This window comes from Cyclopterus lumpus, chromosome 25 (assembly GCF_009769545.1).
Source record: "Cyclopterus lumpus isolate fCycLum1 chromosome 25, fCycLum1.pri, whole genome shotgun sequence".
Classification (NCBI taxonomy): Eukaryota; Metazoa; Chordata; class Actinopteri; order Perciformes; family Cyclopteridae; genus Cyclopterus; species Cyclopterus lumpus.
In genome coordinates this window covers 6,494,535-6,513,209 of record NC_046990.1, presented here as the reverse complement: position 1 = coordinate 6,513,209, position 18,675 = coordinate 6,494,535, and the positions used below count along the sequence as shown (strand labels likewise).

At 44.5% G+C, this 18,675-nt stretch overlaps 2 protein-coding genes across 2 annotated transcripts; both read right to left on the bottom strand.

The window, feature by feature from the left end:
* On the bottom strand, positions 1-5,862 carry LOC117728184 (matrilin-2-like). The gene is made up of 8 exons (XM_034528966.1): positions 5,736-5,862; positions 5,003-5,575; positions 4,793-4,915; positions 4,058-4,059; positions 1,983-2,385; positions 1,754-1,906; positions 1,090-1,182; positions 1-56 (listed from the first exon to the last, which is right to left on the bottom strand). The coding sequence occupies exons 1-8, from the start codon at positions 5,860-5,862 to the stop codon at positions 1-3; spliced, it is 1,530 nt and encodes a 509-aa protein (XP_034384857.1).
* Positions 5,863-8,871: 3,009 nt separating this feature from the next.
* Positions 8,872-18,454, bottom strand: LOC117728274 (lysosomal-associated transmembrane protein 4B-like). The gene is made up of 8 exons (XM_034529096.1): positions 17,759-18,454; positions 16,279-16,557; positions 15,433-15,544; positions 13,681-13,754; positions 13,203-13,325; positions 12,983-13,081; positions 12,083-12,178; positions 8,872-9,797 (listed from the first exon to the last, which is right to left on the bottom strand). Exons 2-8 carry the CDS (start codon positions 16,399-16,401, stop codon positions 9,717-9,719), a joined length of 708 nt encoding a protein of 235 aa, XP_034384987.1. The 5' UTR covers positions 16,402-16,557; positions 17,759-18,454; the 3' UTR covers positions 8,872-9,716.
* Positions 18,455-18,675: the final 221 nt, after the last annotated feature.

The window sequence follows — 18,675 nt, the reverse complement described above, 5'->3', positions numbered from 1 at the left end:
TCATTTGCGTCTGACTTGATTCTCGAGTGTGTCCAGCTTCTTTGTCATGGCTTCAAGTAGGCAAAGTTAAGGAAAGTTGCAGGAACAGATGAAAACACAACCCACCAAGTGTTCAAATTGCTTTCCACTGTAGGTCGGCTTTATTTTAAAGATAAATTAAATTTTCATAATCAAGTTTAAAACAAAAAAGATGTTTTTATGTGTAAACATGTGCGGCGGCCCAGTCACATGTCTCTTGTTGCATGGTTGGGTGTGCCTCCCAAAATAATTTCATTTTAAAAACCTTAATTTTTACAATAGATGTTGTTCTAAGTCATTAGTTAGTTAGAAGGGTGGAACAAACCTATATTTATAATTTTTTTAAATTTCATATCGTTAAAAAAAAAGGCCCACAGCCACGATGTGCAGGCCCTATTTTCTTGGTAGCCCGCAGCATCACAGTGCACATCACAGTGCACATTGCTAATAAATGTAATAGTTTAATCACAAAGAGACTCAGCTGTGCAGAGCCTGTGAGAGTATGAACACGAGGATTGATGGAGGAATTGGCTGCGATGCAAGAAGGCACCAGCTGAAATGCTTGTAGGGCACCACACTAGTGTGAATGTTCGTACCATCCCTTCACTGTCCTGTGATGTATTGCATCTACCCCTGTCTCCTCCGTTGTGTTCATGGTCAAACCAGAAGAAGTTGAAAGGTCTCCTCCTTTGTTTCTTTGTCAGTCTCAGTATGTTCACACATGCCTGCAGCTCCATTTATGAGCTGCAGGCATAAATTAGCTGTTGAATGTGTTCATGTTCAAAGTGACGAGTTTGTCATGGACATTACAAATGCAGGCAGATAAAACCCCTGGATTGATATGGTATCAAAGTATTGACCAGAATTCTGACTTTCATACACATTGCACATATAGCTGTTTATAAATTCACATCTATAATATTTGTGGTATTGGGCTGTTTAAATACTATTGGCGTTGATACTATTCATTAGCACTGGAGGGATTCTTTTAGCAGAGACACATCGACACAAGATGACCAAAGATCCACTTAGTGTAACGGTGGAGTCCACAGGTATTTGGAAAAAGGATATTATTCTGCGCCAGCTTCTTCAGCTTCTCTGTGACCTGCGTTTGAAACATTATGACGCTCTCACACTGGCACATGCTTTCTCCGGATGGTTTGTCTGCGGGGACAGAATACGTGAGATGAGACGATCTCCTTGTCCTCTCTTGGATCAGTTTTTTCTTTTCTCTTACCCTTTTTGCTCACCATATTGCAGAGATTGCGGAGCAAAAACACAAGTGACTGATGAGTTATGCGGTATGGATAATACAATGCTGCTGCCTCAAATTGTCTTGAGTTGCTTGACTCAGTTTGCCATCACAGCAGCAGCAGCAGGTGGCAGTGATGCACCATTTAAATGGAAGAAGCATTGCTACTTCTAACGGGACACCCTTGAGCACAACAGTTCCTATTGTCAGGTGATCATATATATTCAAGGCAATTCTGTGACAAAATCCAACACGTGTCGTTCTCAGGACCTGTCCGGTCCAATCAAAGCGTATGTTTATATGGTATTTATACAGATATTTACATATTACCCCAAAGAAAGGCGTTTAATTCACCATCCCCTCTTTTTGCCTCCATGAATAATTCCTGGTTTTCACAGCTAACGGTATTACGTGACCCTACTCGACCCTACAAGAAACATGGACCCACCAAACTCTGTTTCTTTTGACAAACTGCTACAGTACCTTTACATATCCTGGACTTGAGCTTCTTTGTAATCTCTCCAATTTTCTCAAAATTCTCAGCGTAGTAGAGATGCTTCTCATCGGGCTCTGAAGCTATTTGTCTCAGCTCCTGTTCAATGGCCTTGCCGACACCCAGGGCGTATAACGTGACCCCTGAAAGAGAGAAAACAGAATAACGACAGGAAAGAAAGAGCGCGGTTGAGACCCGTGTTAGCGCATCGGAGGGTACCAGAGTCCTTTGCTTTATCAGCCCATCCGGACACGTCGTCCTGCGACCTCCCGTCAGTAAACACGACGCCGACACGGGGCACGTTGGGCCTGGCTCCCTCTTTGGCCGAGAAGCTGGACTCGAACATGTGGCGCAAGGCGGAGCCCGTCATGGAGCCTCTCCCCATGTACTGCATCCGGGACACGGCCTGCTTGACGCTGCGTGCCACGCTGTACTGGCCCAGGGTGAACTCCGTGCGCACCTTGGTGGAGTACTGTAGAAGGCCGACGTGCACGCCCGTCAGGGAAATGTCCAGCGAGTCCACGATGCTGCTCACAAACTGCTTGACCAGTTCGAAGTTGGCAGGGCCCAGACTCTTCGAGCCATCGATTACGAAAACCAGATCCATGACTCCATCGCCACACTCCGGCTCTGTCAGGAACAAGGACACGGAGGCTCATGTTTTATGTACGTTTACTCAGCAGAAGGCCTCAATGAAAGAAAGCCGACGTCATACTCTTGCAGCTCTTCCCATCTTCAGCCAACATAAATCCACCCAAACATCTGCAGATGTAGGAGTCAGTGGTGCTGACGCACTGGTGCTCACAGCCATGGTCCACTGTCCGACACGCATCCAGACCTGAAAGACAGCAGGTGTCTAAATCATTCATTTTCATAATGTGATGTATTGTGAAAGTCACTCAAATTACAATTTGTGATCGCAATTTTTTTTTATTCTTAATGGCATGTTCCTGGAACTGTGAGGTATCTGAGGAGGAGGCGACTAACAATTATCTGAGGACATGAATGCTTCATAAACACAGAATATCCCCTTAATCCAGATTCGGAGAGACTTCATGACTGGTTCAAAATTCATCCAAAAATGACGGACCACATAAATACCGGAGGTTTTAGGAATAATGAAAACATGCTGATGAGAGATCACGTTCTGAATGTTTTCATCTGTCAAATGAGTCACTAAGACGTTGGGCTTCACTTATCTACAGTTTGATATGAATTCAAATTGATTCATGAAGAAACCGAATCAGAAGCAAATGTGTTACAAACCTTGAATGTGCGTCCCATCAAATCACTGTGATTATTAAATAGCCTGCGGCTGCAGTGCACTTCATATTCACGATGGCCTGGACTCACTTTGACATGTTTTCCCATCGGGTCGCAGGGCGAATCCATCTCTGCATCTGCACGCACACGCGTCGCCAGTGTTCATGAACGCCTGCTCACAGCCGTGTTCCCCGTCCGCGCAGTGGTCCGTCTCTGCAGGGAACAGCCCGCTTGTTATCACGACGGGAGGAAATATAATCGTGCCGCTTGACCCATCCAAGCATCCATCACCAGAGGTGACCACAGTAAAGGCACCGCACCTGGGTCAGGTGTCTTCTCTGCAGAAGAAATACTCTGCATTGTTGAAATAACAGCAATGACAGGAAGCGAGCCACGCTCACACTTACTCTTGCACGTTTTCCCGTCAGCTCTGAGTGTGTAGCCGGTCCTGCATTTACACACACAGGCGTCCTCTGTACTGGTGAAGTCCTGTTCACAGCCGTGGGCGCCGTCAGCACAGAGATCCACCTCTGGGTGACAAAAAAACAGGCCGGAACAGAGATTGAACAACAACGGAGGGCGATACTTTCAATTCAATTTTCAATTCAGTTTATTTTGTACAGCCCAATATTACAAATTACAAATTAGCCTCAGAGGGCTTTACAATCTGTACACATACGACATCCCCGTCCCAGGACCTCACATCGGATCAGGAAAAACTCCCCAAAAATATTCCTTTCACAGGGAAAAAAGGGAAGAAACCTTCAGGACATGACTGTAGAAGACAGAAAGAAGTAGAAGTAGAGTCAGTACACACTGCAGCCACGATTCCCAAGGTCACAGGGGTCGATTCTGAGGAGGATGAACCTTCAGACTGGTAAAGGTGTAGACTTGTGAAAGATCAAACAAACGTTCTTGTCTGGACTCGTGGATACAACGACACCCTGGACACACCTCCACATGTCAGCTGCTTGCTCTGATGATGCTAAAGCACACTTCCTTCAGGAACCCCCCCCCCCCCCCACACACACGGCTCTCTGCTGACGTCCCCCGAGGAGCAAAAAGGGACGTTATCCAACAGTGGGAGGAGGGATGTCACTGGTGGGAAGAATGCTGGCTCTCATTTGGATTGGAGGTCCACCAAAATAAATGACTTTACACCAAGGTTGTATTCGCCAAAAGTCTTCGGCTATCACGCCCTTTTACCCGGTAAGAGTAAGCATTGTAGAACATATCGTGAGAAGATCATGCTGATGTTGATTTGTATACTCAGTATTATGAGGATTTAAGTCACATGACTGATGGACTGTGTGAAAGAAACAACAGAACCCTCAGATATTGTGATGTGTGCATTCTCAAAATTTAGACATGTACATGTTAAAATTCAATTCAAGGCTGATTCAAGCTAAAATATCCACACTCCAGAATGTAGAAGTGGAGGCCTTAAAAGGTCACTAGGTAGTGACCGTAAGAGGTTAAGGTCACTAGTAGTGAAGGAAGAGAAGTCCCCGAAGAATAAGGAAGTGCGTCATTACTGTCGCAGGTCTTCAGGTCTACGTTGAGTTGATATCCTGGGCGGCAGCGGCACTCGTAGCCATCTGGTAGGTTGGCACAGATGTGTCCACAGCCGTGGTCCGCCACAGCACACCTATCCTCAGCTACAGAGTGACAGTGGAGGGGAAACAAAGACAACAACATTTTTGCAGAGTTGACGGACATTTCTTTTTTTTTAAAGGGCAGATTAGATGAGAGTCAAGTTCCTCCACCTGTGCATGTCTTGCCGTCAGGGTTAAGGTTGAAGCCCTTCCTGCACTTGCATCTGTATGAGGCGGGGCTGCTCACACAGATGTGCTGGCACTGGTGGTCCACCACCTCACACATCTCTGACCCTGCAACGCACCGGCACTCCGATTACAGGGGTGAAAACACATGCGCACGCGTGAATGAGGATGAGATAAGTAGATGGGATTTGTCACCTCCACACAGTTTGGACTGGAACACGGAGATGAGGGTTTCTATCTGGCTAAAGTTGGCCACCAGGTGCACATGCTCAGAGTGCGGCTCACTCCCGATGGCCTTCAGCGTGTTCATGTCCACCCTGCCCACTCCGATGGCAAAGATCTGGATGCCGGCCTGCCTCGCCTGAGCCGCGATCTCCTCCACCGTGTCCTGAGGCCGCCCGTCAGTCACGACCATGGCGATGCGCGGGATGAGCAGGTCCGCCGGTCGAGCGCCCTCCTCCTCGGTGAAGGCCGTCTCCATGGTGTACTGGATGGCCAGGCCGGTCATCGTCCCCGTGGCGAGGTGCTCCATGCTCCTCACCGCCTGCTCCACCCGGTCCTTGGTGGTGTAGGTGTTGAGGGAGAACTCGGGCTGGACCACGCTGCCGTACTGTAGCAGGCCGACCCGCGTGGCGTCGGGGCCCACCTTGAGGAACTGAAGCAGGTTGACGATGAAGGCCTTGACCTTCTCGTAGTCGTTGGGGCGGATGCTTCGGGAGCTGTCGATGACAAAGACGAAATCCAGCGGCATTGCTTTGCAGGGGTCCTCTGTGATCAAGGACATGGAGGGTTTGTGATCAGGGAACCACATGCACCAAACTCACAGCTCAGTTTGGGGAAGTATCGGAAGAAAAACTTCTGACTTTGTATCTTTGATAGAAAACGCAGTTGGCAAAACCCACAGTTGGGTCTCTCACTGATGACTTACCCACTGGTTTGGTTTGGATACCGGTCTCATTGCGACCTCTGACCGCGATGGGTCTGGGACGCCGTCCGTCCAGTCGGACCGCGTTACAGCACAACAGGCAGAAGAGGCCGAGGGCCAGGGACCTCATTCTGACAGGATGTGACAACTGCAGCGTTAAGAGAGAGAGAGAGAGACAGAGAGAGAGAGAGACCAGAGCAAGAACTGATACAAACACTCCCACAATGCAGTGCAGAGAACCGGCCTGCATGGAACAGGAAAGACAGAGACAGAGAGAGAGGCAATAAGGCAAGAGGGGAATCAACAAAAACAAGAACATTTATTATTCTTTTCTTTTTGAAATTGTCCAATCTGCTTCAGCATAAACACAATGATAGTCAAACCCGTCAAATGGCTGATGGTTGTCATGCCATTTAGAGAACACTATATGGTTCGGTAAAAATATGCATTTTGCTTAATTGTCAGACTTATAATCGATAGCATTACAAATAAATCATCTTGCTGGATCAACGCCGAAATGTGAATATTATTCAAATTTGCAGGAATGTGTAATGTTGTGCAGATGTCATCTCAATCTCACAATAAAATGTTTGGGCAGTCTATGGCAATTCGGCCGCACCCAGAGTTTGGAAAAATGGTATGACTTCATTAAAGCACATTCATAACGTTGGATGTGGGAAGAATGGCAACAAAAAAAAAAAGAAGATACAAATACAGAACTCTCTTGTGTAAAATAACCTTTCCAACTTTGGCAGAACATGTTGCATTGGTAGTAAGGAGCTGCTTGAGATACATTTCCAAGTATCAGGAATCCATAACAAGGTAATGGGTTTTACAAATGGCCACGTGGTGGTGCTATTTACTCCAAAGGTCCCCATTCCTCAATACACCACATTTCCCTGAAATCTGTTAATTATTTGTTGAAATCTGCCTCTAACCAACAGACAAAACAGCCACGAAGGTGTAAAAACATAACCTCCTTGGTAAGGCACTCTGTGTCAGGATGATAACTAGCATAAGATGCTACATTGAAGTTATTGATGAGGATACAAATAGGGAGAACTTTCACTTCTCCTCCGGTTTTCTAGAGCACGATCAAATGGTATAGTCGGAATGGAAATGCAACACATTCACATGCGTTGGGAGTTCTCGTGGACTCCACATGAGTCAAGTTGTCCCATCTGCCTCCACACGAAGTCGACAAAAGTCTGCATGAATGAGCTTTTGGCTTGTTTTGCTGCACAGGTGGTTTAAGGTGATTTAAAGAGAGGCCCGAATAGAACCGCAGACGGTTTCCCTATCCAGTCCCCAGGAGAGCCGTCGTATTCCACTGCCGTCTGAAACCTGTCTGTGATCAGTGTGGAAATAGCACACGTGTGCACATTCAAGAGCGGCATGGCGGTTGCATTGGTCATTAGAGGACAACTTTTAGTTCGAAGGCAACATGGAAGTTCTGAACGTCTCCCTCGGCTCCGTTCATGCAGTATACGGCATCAGCTGACCTGAGACATGCAGGGGGGGTCACATAGCCATGTTGCATCTCACAGAGCGGTTGACCTCTGACCTCACATCTGTTTGGCATCTCTCTGCCACAGGTTCAACAGTGTAACACATGTACTGTATATTGTTTTTCTGTTTTGTTTGCATACAGAGCCCCGAGGCTCCAGAACAGCCTGTCAGAGGAAATAAGGCTCCTCTAAGTCGCTTCTATGAACATTTTATCTGGAAGCATATCTTCATTTGATTGATTTTAAATGTATTGTTTTTTATTTTGAAATGAGCCTTTTTGGACCATAACACTTTCTTTTCTTTCTCTGTAAAGCACTTGTATTTTGTGATAAATTCTCTAAGAATAAAGGATTAAAGATCCATAGACCACAGTACCAAGCTTAAATGTTTTTCACTATCCACTAATGTGCGGCCAGATGATTCATTGAATATGTTTTCCAAAGTGGTTATCATTTAAATACATCACGTTTTCTTTAAAATGGCTTTTTTTTTTTTACAGGCTGAAATGGTGTGATGCTGTCAAAGCCACCCCTCTCATGAGTGGAAGCCAAGGCTGCGAGTTTACTACGAAACATGAAAACAGTGAGTACCAAACCGGGTTTCATGGGACCTGATCTCTGTTTTGCACATCCTCCTCCGCCTTTGATGGCTTTTCACGATGCAGCTGATGGAAACTCCAATGAAGTCCAACCCTTCAGTAAATACAGAATACAGGCCCTAGCTGGTGATTCCCTCTTTCTCTCCGTTTCTTCTATTGTTTTTTTTGTTTGTTTTTTTACAACCACGTGTTTTAAAAAGAAGTTATTTAAAAAAAAAAAAAAAAAAATCTTTTGTTCTCGAAGTATGAAAGTAGAGCCTCAGCCACTCATCAGAGTCCTTCTACCAGGAAAATAAATAAAAACCTACTTACCCCGTTATCAAAGTTCCTCAATAAATGCCCACTCTGAGTGAAGAGAGGAGTTCCAGCAGGAAGAATCAGTCACTAGTGGAACATGCAGACGTCCCAGCCCTCTGTCCAGACTCGCTCTGCCCCTCACTCCATCCACTCTCGCTGTACTCCTCCTCTGACTCAAACCACGGAGACGCCTCTTGTTAGGAAAAACAAGAACACTCTGGATACTTTCACCAACAGGATTTTACAGCTAAACAATTCATAATGAGATATAGGTGGAGGTGGGCATGAACCTTGTTCTTACATTAAAGAAATATAAAAGACTTAATTGTGCTTTTAAATAGATTTAATGGACCCGTTACATCTTCTAAAGGTCTCGTGTCTAAATCATGGTATAGAGTGGGATCTTTTCTGGACGTGTTGCTGGATGTAGATTTGGCTTTCCTCGTCAATTTCTTTCGTATTTGGTGTCAAGGCTTGAAGAGGTTTTTAAAAGTTAGTAATGAGCAATTTATTGAAAAGAATAAGCGGTTATGAAGCTGAGGTGTCAGTTTGAAGTCTCTGCTCTAAGACCAACACGCACGTATATTGTCCTGCAGTGGAACAGGTTCACGTGACGTGTCATCTTTAAGTGGTGCTTGGATCAACTCCCCACAGCGAGCACGTTTACCTCTTACCAACAGAAACGTCTTTCTCACGGACAATCTTGTACCTTCAAAATAAAACACAACCATCTGTCGGAGAAATTAAGACTTTTAATACACAAATACATCTTCTATTTTTTCATACAGCAGCAGCCACACAGGTTTGACTTTTCCTTGCACGACATGTTGTGGCCAGGAAGCAGCCGGCCAATAGCTGCATCTGGTGGAGCAGACCTGTGTGTTTACACAGACCAGAAGCTCCCCGTTTGGTTTTAATTGAAAAAACACAAGCAGGGCCCTTATTTACTGAGCTCCTGGACCCAGAGGGGCCCCGATCTAGAGCACCGGGTTCCCTTGAGCGACTCATTCATAACGACTTCAAAGAGCACGCTGATTCCAGATCAGCGCTACTTCTGTGCATTCAAAATAGATAAATATGAATGTCACATTTGAAAGTTATGACGGTTTTTGTCGTGGAATAAAACGGGGGGGGGGGGGGGGAAAGGTGATATGTTCAAGATACACTAGGTTGCTTTGTGATCATGTAAGAATACAGGCAGGTGTGTTTCTTTGGGACAACTTCCAGTCAAGGTGACACTTCACACACGGGTCACCCCCCAAAAAGAGAGAAAGTTACGAGTAAAGGCAATCCAACGCTGATCACGAGACGAACGGGAAACACACGGCGACTGGTCACTCATCACTCCGGGCAATAAGATCATTTGTGCATAAGTTAGATGTGACTATCAAAGGTAGGACACAAAACACTATTACGGTACACACAAAGCGGGACTAGAAGTAATCCAAATATATAGTATCCAACACTTTTGCGTGCCTTTTTTGCACACAGATTAAAATGCATTGAAATGCACATCGCGTCTGTAAAAAGAAACAGAGTGGACGTATGGAGGTCCAGTCAGCAGGATTCTGGGAATGTTTTCATGCTTTGGTCGGGGTGTACGGGGGAGGAGCCTGCTTGGGAGGGACGCTGACGCTGTCATCATACGGAGGCAGCAGCACCTGGGGATGAAGGGCGAAGAGGAGGAGAAACAGATTTATGTTAGATCAGGTTTGCCCTGGTCATAATTTATGTCATATTCATTGTGTTGTAACTCAAATGTGAATATTTGCTGGTTGTCTGTGACGGTCAACTGAAAAATCTTTGGGTTTTGGACTGTTATGAATAAAACCAGAGATTTAGATGGGGGCTATAAGGCACTGTCATGGTGATGGCTTTTCATGGACCAAAAAAAAGATGTACCGATTCATTGAGAAAATAATCAGGTCAAGTCAATAAGGAAAAAAAACTAAAAACAAAATGAACAATTAAAATCGCTAGGAGCAGAAATAAAAATCTTCCTGCTCCTCTCTTTCTCAGGTAAGAAGTGTGGAGGCTAACCTCAGGGGTGACTCAATGTTCTGGTTTTGCTGTTGACACCATGGCTCACAAGAAATGGAGGCTCTCTCAATGGTTCACTCCACTTCATATACAAAAACACCATGTGTCTGTCCTGTGTCTCCCATGTCTTAAACAATGACTCATTGAGGGTTTCAGTCCATACAGACAGACTCAGTCTTTCCTTTGGCGAACGATACGAACATTTAAAGGATGACATGGGCATTAGGTAATCAATACCCTTTGAACGCCTCTCCAAGGGACTCGACCCTCCGACATGGATCAATGCCCCCTTGAACTATAGTGGCTATAGTATAATTTAACTATTGACCTAATTATAGATACCAAGCTTTAGCACCACATCATGTGTATTTACGTCGAAAGTCCGCTAGAGACAGAGCTTCCAGTCATTTAATTCATGGAGTTTTTTTTCTCGCATTAGCATTAGCTTGCATTAGCAATGTGCCACCATTCTCAGTCAACCGACATCTTTTGGCATTAAGCTTACGTTAAATAGCTAGTCGTCGTTTCACTGGGTCAGAAACAGGAACATCGTGTGAAATCAAAGACGGGATTTCAAAAAAAAAAAAGACTAAGCACTTGGAATAACGGAGAAAACTGACAGGCCGTACTTTTAGGGAGCCGTTAGGTGATTGTCCACACCAACCTCAGAAAGAACTAATTTGGTTCCGTGAGGCCTTTCTTACCAATTATTGCTACTTTATTGCACAATAAAGCACCTGACTGTGGGTGAGAGGGACTGTTGATGAATTCGGCTCATAGGGAACCCATTAGTGGACCTTGGACCTGACGGCTGTATTGCTGATATATAGCCATGCATGTGGTCTGCGGGCAGCTCCAATTGAATGTCAGGCTCTAATTGAAAAACCATATACCTGCAAAGGTCACATAAAGCCACACAATGTTTAAAGGTGTCGAGTGCGGTGGGTCGTTTTCAAATTGTATGGGAAGTTGCACTCGGCGCAGGCCACATATCGGCAGCTCCTTAAGCGCTCATGCTGGGAAACGCTTTTCCCGATGGTCAAAACAGGTCATTAGTTGTTTCTACAGCCTACCTTTTCTCCTTCTCCTCTTTGTCAGAGTGAAAGTAAGGAGAATAGGTGTGTGGGCAGCGGGGTAACAGCAGTCGAGCAACTGGACACCGACCCAGAAACACCCAGACAGGGCTCACTTACTGTACTACCACCTCCGCCACCATTACAATGGCTTTGCCGGCTTGGAAGCCCGATCCGTCTGTCCAATCATCTACGCTAGCCCGAGACCTGCTACAAGAGCCCATCTCTACACTTCCTCTGTCAGTCTGGCCTGAGCGGAGGTGAACCTCTAGGCGGACGGTGAAAACGTGACTTGCGGTCTGGGTTGAATAAGGAAATTGTTTGTTTGGATCACCTTTGGAAGTGAAACATATCAAGATCAGATATTGTTTCATGTTGGATGTCTGGACGACAATATAGACAGACAGGGTCCTTTACTATGAGTTTGGTAACATGTTGCACACATGCACACAGTGGATGGATTGTTTCTCTACATTTCCTCAATGCGTGCCGACTTGTGAATCATTTGGTTTGCTATTCAGACATTTTAATCCGTTGTGGAAATATTTATATATCTTACAGTTAACGCTGACCTAAGTATTTGTTCAGCTGTACAGTGCACGTGAGGAATGACTGTAGCATTATCTGTCCGTATATGCACCGTCTCATTGGGAAACATTAGGAACATTCCCACAGGTGGTCTGACAAAGGAAAGGTTGCTGGAACATTTATATTTCTACTTCTTCAACTGTCGTGTGACTCCAGAAACCTGAAGAGCCAAACAGAACCGACCGACTCAGTCCAAGTGTCTCTTCTATCTTCTGTTTCCTATTATTTAGGTAGAGGGGACTTACCGTGGTGTCGTTGGTTGTGACGTAGAGCAGGATTTCTGAAGCCCCCCGGCCGCTCACATATCTGTAGCAGTTCCACACACATGCCATCAGGTAGGCCTGACGTCCACAGGAAGAGAACACAACCGCAGATAAGAAGCTTGAACTGCATCACGTCAACATCTTAGGTAGCAACAATCTAAAGTACAGCCCCACACTATAGGGTTTTAGTAGTATTGTAGTTTCAGGAAACCAGCCTGTTCATGCTCTTATGTAAAATAATGAGGTCATCTCATCCCCAGAGAAGCTGTGGTGGAAGTGTAACAGTCCTGTCCTATATATTCTGCACAAAGACAGACACAGACGTCACCATGACAACATGCACATCACGTAAGCTGTAATAAAAAGAACAGTCTCGGTATATCACTTCAGACTAGCAAAAACAAGTTCCTGTCGTTCTCTGGCATCCAGCAATCATCTGGCTCTCGGCGGGGAGCTTGCTACTGGAACTCCGCGGCCAAACACATCACCATCTGCTGAATCCATCCGCTGGCACCCACCAAAGCCAGGAACGAGCTCTCTAACTTCTACAGCAACCCAATAAAGAAGCCACTTCAATGCTCTGAATGCTAGGTTTGAAAAAGCCTCCGTGGGAATCACTGTGTTAAGCAAACCGGTCCGATAACGAATATTAAATCCTGCACCTATTGTGGGACAGCGACAAAGTAGGTATCCCATAGTAGATCCCATTTTAACCTGTCACAGTGGGAAATGCACAGGTGTAAATAATAACATGTATGTGATGTCTGAATCCCATTAAAAAAAAGTACTTGTCCAGGTGCCCGTGCAACAATGTTGCATTATACATCTTTTCTGTTATAATAAAATTCCTGGCGGGGCCTGCAATAAGTATGACAGCGTTACCTTGAAGCTGAGAATAGAGCCGATGAAGAGCAACACGATGAGGACCAAGCACACGTTACTGAGAGCTGCGATCTCCTCTTTGTAGGGGAAGTTACCCGGCTGCACGGGAGACAGAAAAAACAAAAAAAACATACGCATTGGAGGTTAAAAGGAGCACCCGGAGACCGGAGAGGCATCTGTCCTCCTCAGTTTTCAGAGGAAGACACTTGAGGTTCCTCACCAGTTGCTGCAGGTAGTCCTGCACTGTGTTGGGGTAAACCACGATGCTGACAGCAACCAGGGTGTTGAGAGCAAAGTCAAATATTTGGTAGCAGAAAAACGGGATGATCCAGGTGGCGCGCAGCTGAAACAAGAGATATATGTCTTTTTATTTTTAAAATAGGTATAGTTATCGGGATGTATTTATCCACGAGCAACAGCTCCTTCACCAACACTGTGGACGCACAGTAAATCAGAGCTTGGACTGGGTCGCATACTAAGAGAAAAACACAAAGGGTAGGGATGCTATTTGGATTAGTTCTATTTCCAAAAGACTTCAAAAAAATAGATGTAGCAGAGCCGTAGCCTGGCAACGTTCATATCCTTTTTTTAAACCGTTTGAAAACCGTTCATGTTCTGGAAATGAACACTTGAGGATCCTCCGACACGGTCTGCGTTGGTTCTAATCAGCAGTGGAATCTCAGGAATCGTTGGTTTACCTTGTATGCGCCATACGTTGCCATCCCGCATATCAGTATCATCAGCAGAGAGATGGCTGAGGCGATGCACATGTCTGGGGCAGAGAGAGAGAGAGAGAGAGAGAGAGAGAGAGTCAGTGTCAGGTCACTCCGGCTCAGTTTGGATTTTCAAAAATCAAATTTGTGAAAAATGTTTCGCAACATCGTGTTGCGTCCGAGGAGTTAAGCTCTACGCTCCGTGTCAGCCTGATCTCATAATCAAAATAACAGAACTAATCATCATGTTACGTAAGGACAGCGCCGGGAAAACTAAACCAAGCGCAGAACATGTGGCGCTACATTTGTCCGCCCTGTGACCCGTTAGAAGGCCGTGTACATCTGTTAGAAACTGACAATGACATTATCCCACTTCTTTCTCAGAGTCTAAATTTAGCTGAGTGTCATAAGGGCAGATAACCAATTATACGCTAAGAATAGAAGAAGCTGTGGCCGGCTTAAAAAGTCAGTCAAAAAAGCTGAGATTTGTTTTTGTTTTTGACATACAGTCACGTCAAGTGGATATGGATATGTCCAATATTCACTCTTCTTTCGGCTCTGTTTTTGGTCTCCTCCAACTCCTGAGAGAAATGTCCGTCTCTTCAGCTGCTGAATGCTCCCCGTGTTCAATTTCAGTTTACAGTTGTAGAGGGAGAGTAGAGGTTGTAAAAATTCTATATTTGATCAGTACTTCAATATTCATAGCACGTAGAGCCTTTTTACAACATGGTTTACACCTGTAGCAACTTGAAACTACTTTGTATATATATATATATATATATATATATATATATATATATATATATATTCCATTGATGACAATATAACTGTTATACTGCACAATACTTCTCGCCATGGTTGACTTTTATCTTACAGTGAACACCAAGGCCACAGACTTGAGGTCCTGAGGGATCACATGTGCAAGTGGTCCAAATCTGAATTCAAAAGTTCAAAAACAATCGAATTGAGGCCACGTTTATCTGCAGCGTTAACACCATTAGAGTGAAATCCAACATGTTGTCCCTTCGGTGTCCAACATGAACAACGAAACTATATACGTTTGAGCCAACGCCCCAACACGAATGGCTAGGGACTCAAGAAAAAGCACGGCATCGAGTTATTTGGGCTAAATATAAAACATCCAAAAATGTGTTGATCATGTGATTTATTATTCTAGCGGAATTAGCAGGATATTTCCCTCCGGTATGAAGTGGCAGAGGGTGTCACAATTCAGAGAAACAAAACCCCAAAAAACTACAGCTACAGCTTATTGGATATTCAACAACCCTAAAACATCCGAACCGTATCGCAGTGTTGTTGTTCTCAGACAAGAGGAATGGGTTCCTGCAGCACCATAGGACACCTTAATCCCTCGGGAACCCGGGACACTACAGTCGTTCCCAGTCAGAGGCCCACAGCAGCGTGGGGCTGGGCCCGCCTCCACCGCAGCCTTAAAAAATGCTCTGCACAGATGGACATCGGGCCAGCGTGTCTGAGGGCCGACCGACTTGTCATCAGTTGTAGGAGCTTTAGTTTCAGGAGGAACACAAACCCTGCAGAGGTTTCTCACTGAATGCAAACAAGCTGTTTACCCGAGCGCATGAAACCAAACGGTTGAGATATTATTAGAATGCAGAAAGAATAAGAACTGCACAGCCGAAAGTGGTATTGTGAGACATACAGAGTACACTTACTCCCCCCCCCCCCCCACACCGCCCCCCGCCTAGGGCTACTTACTGGCGTCATCCATGACATCCAGGTCATTAGCCAGCTCAGCGCTGGTCAGGTGGTACTGCTCAGGATCACTGAGCGCCGTGAGCAGGATGAGTAACACCACGGCATTGATGAGCTTAGGGACAGAGGACACATGGGTAAAACAGAAGCAACAACATGGACAGACTGACACGCAAATATAAAAAAAAATACACGATCTAGAAAACCCAAAATACTGAGAATAAGACCTGTGGCCTACACGGTCTGCAGGAACAGCTTCATACAGAAAGCCTTTGTGTTGGTCTGGTGGCGCAGCTCATTATGCAGATGACTCATACGTCCCCATTGATCAGGTGTAATGGAACATTCTGGCTGGTCAATCGGGCCAGACACAAAACCCGCTACCTGAATGGAATGCTGATTTATTCATAGGGAGGATATTTCCACATGTGGTGTTTGGGTTAGGTAACCCTCTCTCCTGCACATTCAGTTTCACACAGGCGTCATCGAGAGAGGGGTACATGTGCATGTTTATATTAGGTCAAATCATTTAAAAAAAATAAGCATGTATAAAATAACAGACGTTGAGGAGGATAACCCCCACCTGAAATTCAGTGATTAATGCGTGTTTATATACACAGAACCATCTTTTATACACCTGTCACTTCCAGTAAAGCACAATTATACAGATTCAAGATTTGTTTAAAAAATAAAAAGCATCATAATAATAATAATTCAACCCTTCCCTGTAAGTGAGGATGCGTGCTGTATAATTGGGGGGGGGGGGGGGGGGGGGGGGGGGGGGGGACAGCCCGCACAGTAATGCTCCCTGATGAAGCCTCCAGAGACCAGCCGAGAGGCGGCGCTCACCATGTACCAGACGCCCAGGATGATGGTCCCTGTGCGGACATGGCAGCACAGACAGCAGCTGGTGGAGAACCAGCGGTCCCACGGGGAGATCATCATCTTGTCCGCGCACAACCGCGCGAGCATTCGGCGACGAGAGGGGATGGAAGGCGCTGTCCCGGTAACGTCCGCCGAGCGTCGGTCCTCGTTAACGGCGAAGGGGATCCGAGTGGCCGTCACTTATCACCGCGAGCAGCTTAACGGAACGCAGCGGCATCGAGCTGCGGCACGGAAGGAATGCGGCTTCCGGTTTCAAAATAAAAAAAATAAAAAAAAGAAGATCGTTCATTTGAGTTGACACGGATCATTTATGGTGAAAATGAAAAGGCATAACCATTCTCTCATTTATGATGTAAATGCATGGATGCATATAATCAATCAAAATCATTTTTTATTATTATTTCAGACTCACGGTCCAGATATTACAAAACATTAAATAGAATAAAATACATACAAAATCACAAGTAAAATACATAGACCTACGAATGCCTTATAAATAGATAGCTGTACCAATGTCTCCACAGCGGGGACTGGTAGTGCCTAGAACTAAACTTTATGTTATATAACATTATAATATACATTCCATTATTAGTTACTTTAAATTAGATCTTATATAATGTGTTATGACCATCACTGCAACAACTGTGGGCTATTTTCATTATCAATTATTCTGTCCATCATTTTCCAGATTAATCTATTAATTGTTTGGTTGCTCATCAACATTTCTCAGAAACAAACTGCAGGATGGGATTATGAAAATAGAAGAATGGGCATATGCATGGGGATTTAGTTGATAATACAAAGACGGAAAATCATTGGTAATGAGGTAAAGCTGAAATTAAATAGTCTGGAATGTGTTAAGGCCGAAGCTGCGAGTGAGGCGAGGACTCAAAAGCACGACTCAGGACCAGGTGCCTCATTAATAACAGAAAGGGGCCCTGAAGGAGGCATATGCCTCTTCTCATAAAAACACACCTGGAGGGAAACTCTGACCCTTGTGGAGGAACATTTTGGAGACGCTGATGATGAGGCGGTGAATTGAAGCCAGACTGTAGACATTAAATGTGAGAGGAATGTATTTTCACTTCATATCACATGTCACTTATAGATCCTGCTTATCAAAAATATATTTTTTTAAACAAACATTATTTTGTCTCTTTAAATGTACAAATTGTTTTTATTCATCTGTTAATTAAAAAAAAAAAAAAGCATGCTTTCTTCATAGAACTTTTATTTTTTTCATCTGCAAAAGGAAGGTTTTCTGTATTTATAAATGTACATCTCTTTGAGCTGTATGGTCTGTATGAAATGTGCTATATAAATAAATATATTAATTTTATTATTATGATACAACAGTGTTATTTGTGCATGTGTGCATGTACTAGTGAGCTATAACTATTCCATAAGCACCTTTTAATTATAAAATATATAAACCAACTCAAACCTCAAATCAAATGATGCTTATTATTTCATCAGCGCCGTCTGCTCTCATCAAATCAGAGGGCGGGACAACCGACACTCGTGGTCAGCTGATGAAATGAACCAGCTGTAAAATAACATTGACTAGTGTTAAAGAACTGTAGAACAGGTGAGAAAGTACTGCATGTAATGAGGTGTTAAGTTAGAAGCCAAAGGGATAGAACTGCATTGAAGGCAATATAGGGTGGATTCATTATATCAATATTTGATTGTAGTTGTCTTTTATTATATATGCGTTTAAAAAGTTTGATTTTACAACTGCAAAGATCTACTTGTTCAGTTTAATTCCCTGTCCATTATCACAGCAGGTTTTTTGCTGTGTGCTTTACATGCGGTTCCTTTAATGCCAACGCAGCGCTCTAGGCGAGCGATGAGGAGAAAGGTCCAGAAATGACCCGTCAGGAGCTAATAAAAGATTGTGAAAACCCTTCTGGGGCAGATTCAGTGCTGTGGCGGGCTTTAAAAACTGACTGCGAAACTCCTCTAAAATGCCATGTAGACAGATGAGTGTATTTGTAAAGCTTTTCCGAAAATATTTGAAAGAAACGACAGTTTACGCATTAAAGTAGCATTATTGTCATTACTGACTCAAGGGCAGAGACAAGCGGACTCTAACGCTGTGGCTCAGGGTGTGAGTGTTAGTGTGTGAGTGAATGAGTGAGTGTTAGTGTGTGTGTGAGTAAATGAGTGAGTGAGTGTGTGTGAGTGTTAGTGTGTGAGTGAATGAGTGAGTGTTAGTGTGTGTGTGAGTAAATGAGTGAGTGTGTGTGTGAGTAAATGAGTGAGTGAGTGTGTGTGAGTGTTAGTGTGTGAGTGAGTGAGGGACTGTTAGTGAGTGTGTGAGTGTGTGTTTGAGTGAATGAGTGAGTGTGTGTGAGTGTT

Bases quoted from the DNA above. Each gene is read 5' to 3' on its own strand.
- LOC117728184 (XM_034528966.1), bottom strand. From the start codon at position 5,862: ATGAGGTCCCTGGCCCTCGGCCTCTTCTGCCTGTTGTGCTGTAACGCG. The intron at 4,916-5,002 runs GTGACAAATCCC...GGTGCGTTGCAG, and splicing joins CCAGTCCAAACTGTGTGGAG to GGTCAGAGATGTGTGAGGTG. The intron at 1,907-1,982 runs GTACCCTCCGAT...TCTCTCTTTCAG, and splicing joins TGATAAAGCAAAGGACTCTG to GGGTCACGTTATACGCCCTG.
- LOC117728274 (XM_034529096.1), bottom strand. From the start codon at position 16,401: ATGCTCGCGCGGTTGTGCGCGGACAAGATGATGATCTCCCCGTGGGAC. The intron at 15,545-16,278 runs GTGAGCGCCGCC...TCTGTCCCTAAG, and splicing joins TCCTGGGCGTCTGGTACATG to CTCATCAATGCCGTGGTGTT. The intron at 13,755-15,432 runs GTAAGTAGCCCT...TCTCTGCCCCAG, and splicing joins GGATGTCATGGATGACGCCA to ACATGTGCATCGCCTCAGCC.